General features: G+C 37.6%; 1 protein-coding gene across 1 annotated transcript; it reads right to left on the bottom strand.

The window, feature by feature from the left end:
* Positions 1 to 2,126: 2,126 nt before the first annotated feature.
* Positions 2,127 to 3,116, bottom strand: LOC108699565 (olfactory receptor 11A1). The gene has a single exon (XM_018231650.2). The coding sequence runs from the start codon at positions 3,067 to 3,069 to the stop codon at positions 2,143 to 2,145; it is 927 nt and encodes a 308-aa protein (XP_018087139.1). The 5' UTR covers positions 3,070 to 3,116; the 3' UTR covers positions 2,127 to 2,142.
* Between the last annotated feature and the right edge of the window lie 1,135 nt (positions 3,117 to 4,251).

The raw sequence follows: 4,251 nt of genomic DNA, 5'->3' as shown, positions 1-4,251 counted from the left end.
TTAACATTTAGGGGCACATTTACTAAGGGTCGAATTTCGAAGTTAAAAAACCTTGAAATTCGACTATTGAATTTGATACTTCGATAGTCTAAGTATTTTTTTGATCGAAAACGGCGTTTCCAATCAAAGTAAAAATCACTTGATCAATTAAATCGTTTGAAACGAACGATTTTACAAAAAAATACTTTGACTACTCAAAATTTAGCCAAACACTCAAAGGTTATAGGAGGTCCCCCATAGGCTAAACAGCAATTAGGCAGGTTTAAGGTGGCGAAGTGTCGAAGTTTTTTAAAGAGACAGTACTTCGATTTTAGAAGTCAACGTTTTTTCAATTCAAATCGAATTTTGGCCTATTCGATGGTCGAAGTACCCAAAAATTACTTCGAAATTCAGTTTTTGAATTCACTTTGACCCTTAGTAAATGGACCCCTTACTGTTACTATAAAAGAGATATGGGTATTCAAGTAGAATTTACAAAAATTCGAAAATTATAGAATGTAAAATAAGGAATATTACAGTTAACATTAAGGGGCTGATTCACTAAGGGTCGAATATCGAGGGTTAATTAACCCTCGATATTCGACTGGGAATTGAAATCCTTCAACTTCGAATATCGAAGTCGAAGGATTTACAGCAAATAGTGCGATCGTACGATCGAAGGATTATTCCTTCGAAGGATTTAAATCCAACGATCGAAGGAATATCCTTCGATCAAAAAAAGTTAGCCAAGCCTATGGGGACCTTCCCCATAGGCTAACATTGACTTCGGTAGCTTTTAGATGGCGAACTAGGGGGTCGAAGTTTTTTTTAAAGAGACAGTACTTCGACTATCGAATGGTCGAATAGTCGAACGATTTTTACTACGAATCCTTCGATTCGAAGTCGTAGTCGAAGTAGCCCATTCGATGGTCGAAGCAGCCCAAAAAAACCTTCGAAATTCGAAGTTTTTTTTACTTGAATCCTTCACTCGAAGTTAGTGAATCGGCTCCTAACTGTTACTATAGAAGAGATATGGGTATTCAAGTACAATTTACAGCTGTTTTTTTTTTTTTTTTTTTTAAACTTTGTTTGGGTAAAGAAACCATAATTATAAATAACGGTGAGTTTATTTATATAAAAGATGCAGTTTTTGAAACTACGGTATGAAACAAATGTCCTGATTAAAACAGTGTTTATCTTATTAAAGTGATACTGACACTATAAATTTTTGTTTCAAAATATTAATCTACATCAAAAGTTGCCTATGGGTCATGTTGATCGTTTTTTGCCGATAGATTTTGTAAGTACTTGAAGTTCCTGAACCTGCCAGTCAGTTAGAATTTCTAATGCTAACGGACAACTGCTGCAAAATATGGCAGCCCCTTTATAGAGGAACACGGGGGTAAGAAAGTTAATGTAAAAGCATCACACAAATACTTTTATGGCAAAATTATAAATAGCATTCAAAAACAATTATGACTAGTGATGGGCGAATTTATTTGCCAGGCGCGAATCTGCTCGATTCGCCGCCGGCGAATAAATTCACGAAACGGCCGCAAAAGAAATCGATGGTGAAAGTTCGCCAGCTTCCAAAAAAAAGTTGTCGCCGTAAAAAACGAGACGCCAACGCCGTTTCGCTAATTTTTCCCTGTTTCGCAAATTTCACAGGAAATTTGCAATTTTATCGGTTGAAGCGAAACGGCACAAATTCGCCCATCACTAATTATGACAGATACAAAAAAAAAGTTATTTTCTGGTGTCTCTTTAAGTTCAGTAATGTTATTATATACTCAGTCTCCATTGCTCTTCTATGATTTATTTTATTTGACATTTCTAAACTTGTCCCTATCTCCCATCAGAAGCAGACCCTGGGTCTGTTTTCCCATTGTTAGACCCTGTTGTGCTTTTTTGCCCCTACAAATAATGAGATTTTTGAATCCCTGCTAGTGATATATTGTATAATCCCTGCTAGTGATATATTGTATTTACTAATGAAAAATACATTCCCAAAGCAGTATGCTTTTAAAGGAGACTCCTTGTCTCCAGATATGCATATACCGTAACATTGTACATATAGGAAATTGGGAAATCTTAGGATGATCACTATAATATAAAATGGCATTTATATTTTTGCAGATTCATAATTCTTAAATATTCACTCCATTAAAATGTGTTTAGCCATTTTTCAAAGGCCAGCTTGATTTCTTTGTTCCTCAGGCTGTAGATAATGGGGTTGAACAACGGGGTGAAAACAGTGTAGAGCAGAGAAAGGACCTTTTTTGTTAAAACTGAGTTCCCTGAGGAAGGTACAACATAAAGAGAAATCAACGAGCCATAAAAGGCCCCCACAACAGCCAGGTGAGAGCTGCAAGTAGAGAAGGCTTTCTGTCTCCCAGAGGTAGAAGGAATTCTCAGAATAGCAATGAAGATACACATGTATGTTACAATAATAAGTAAGAATGGAAGTGAAGTCATAGGAGCAGACAACAACATTTGCCCCAAACTCAAGGCAGATGTGTCTGAACAAGAAAGTTGAAGAACGGGTGCAAAATCACAGAAAAAGTGATCAATGACATTTGGTCCACAGAATTCTAAGCTGCTTAACATTATGACCACTGCAAGCGTAGTTATAAAGCCTAAAATCCAAGAGAAAACAACAAGCCGTAGGTAAAGCTTATTGTGCATAATAGCAGTATATCTTAGTGGCTTGCAAATAGCCATATATCTGTCATAGGACATCACTGCAAGAAGAAGACATTCAGAAGCAATGACAGTGCTAAAGAACTGAAACTGAATGATACAAGCAGGGAAGGACATGGTTATCTCTCCTTGCAGAATCCCATATAACATATTAGGAACGATGTTAGTGGTCAGTATAAAGTCTGATACAGAGAGGTGGCTGAGAAAGAAGAACATTGGTCGGTTAAGGCTGGGGCTTGAAGATACCAAAGCAACAATGAGGGTGTTTCCAGTGACTGTGAGACAGTGCAGGATAATAATCAATAAGAAGAATGGTATCTTGAATCTATGAAGCATCTCGAACCCCAAAAGTAGCACTGATGTTATTCTTGTATGGTTTCCACCATCCATCAGCGGATGACTAGAGAAGAATATGGAAAAATTTTTATCAGTTTTTAGCTTTGTTTCAAAAATACCTCTAGATCAGTGATCCCCAACTTGTTGCTCTCAACTGCCATTGACGTTGCTCCCAGTAAGCATATATTAAGTGCCCATTTTTAAATTCTTGTCTTAAATTCAAGTTTTGGAGGCATAAAGACACAGGTTTACTCCACCAGAGCCTCCTGCAGGCTAGAAGTCCACATTGGGCTATCAATTAGCCTCTCACAGCCCTTATTTTGCATCCCGAATGAATTTCATCATACTTGTGTGAGTCTCCAACAGTTTTTACATTCGATTGTGGGTAAAAAGGTTGAGGACCCCTGCTCTAGATCAATATTTGTTGATTTTAAAGCCATTATTTAAAAGAGATTTCTTGAATATTCCTACTTTCCTTTATCTTTTATTTTAGCAATCTAAGAATGTACTGTCTAAAACAGGGATCCCCAACCTTTTGAACCCGTGAGCAACATTCAGAAGTAAAAGGAGTTGGGGAGCAACACTAGCATGAAAAATGTTCTTGGGGTGCCAAATAAGGGTTCTGATTGGCCATTTAGTAGCCCTTATGTGGATTGTCAACCTACATTGAGGCTTTGTTTGACAGTGCACCTGTTTTTAATACAACCAAAACTTGCCTCCAAGTCTTGAATTCAAAAATAAACACCTGCTTTGAGGCCACTGGGAGCAACATCCAAGGGGTTGGAGAGCAACATGTTGCTCACGAGCTACTGGTTGGGGACCACTGGTCTAAAAGAACAATGAAAGCCTGTTATTAATCCATATATTTCTTTCTCTTAATAATGGCCCCAGTTCCACCCCTGGTTACAGGTTGCACACATAGTAGTTACTGTATGTAACTGCTACAGCTTGTAAACACATATTTCTTGTGTTTCTTGTCTAAAAACAGTCTGTACACTGGCTTGAAGTGTCTATCTTGTGCTGGCTAGGCCATTACAAGAGGTGGTGCCCCATAGTCTTTGACAAATATTTCGTCCAAACACTTTCAGGCTTCTGCTTTAGGCCTGATGGGTAAATAAACTCAAGGGGTTTTTCTGAATGACTATTCATTATAATACTTTCTACTTATGTCACAGAATATGCAGCACTGTTTAGATGTATTGAATCCTCAGTTCTTATCAGGGACAACCCATTGGG

Source organism: Xenopus laevis, chromosome 8L (genome assembly GCF_017654675.1).
Source record: "Xenopus laevis strain J_2021 chromosome 8L, Xenopus_laevis_v10.1, whole genome shotgun sequence".
In the NCBI taxonomy this organism is placed as follows: domain Eukaryota; kingdom Metazoa; phylum Chordata; class Amphibia; order Anura; family Pipidae; genus Xenopus; species Xenopus laevis.
This window is presented reverse-complemented; position numbering and strand designations above follow the sequence as displayed.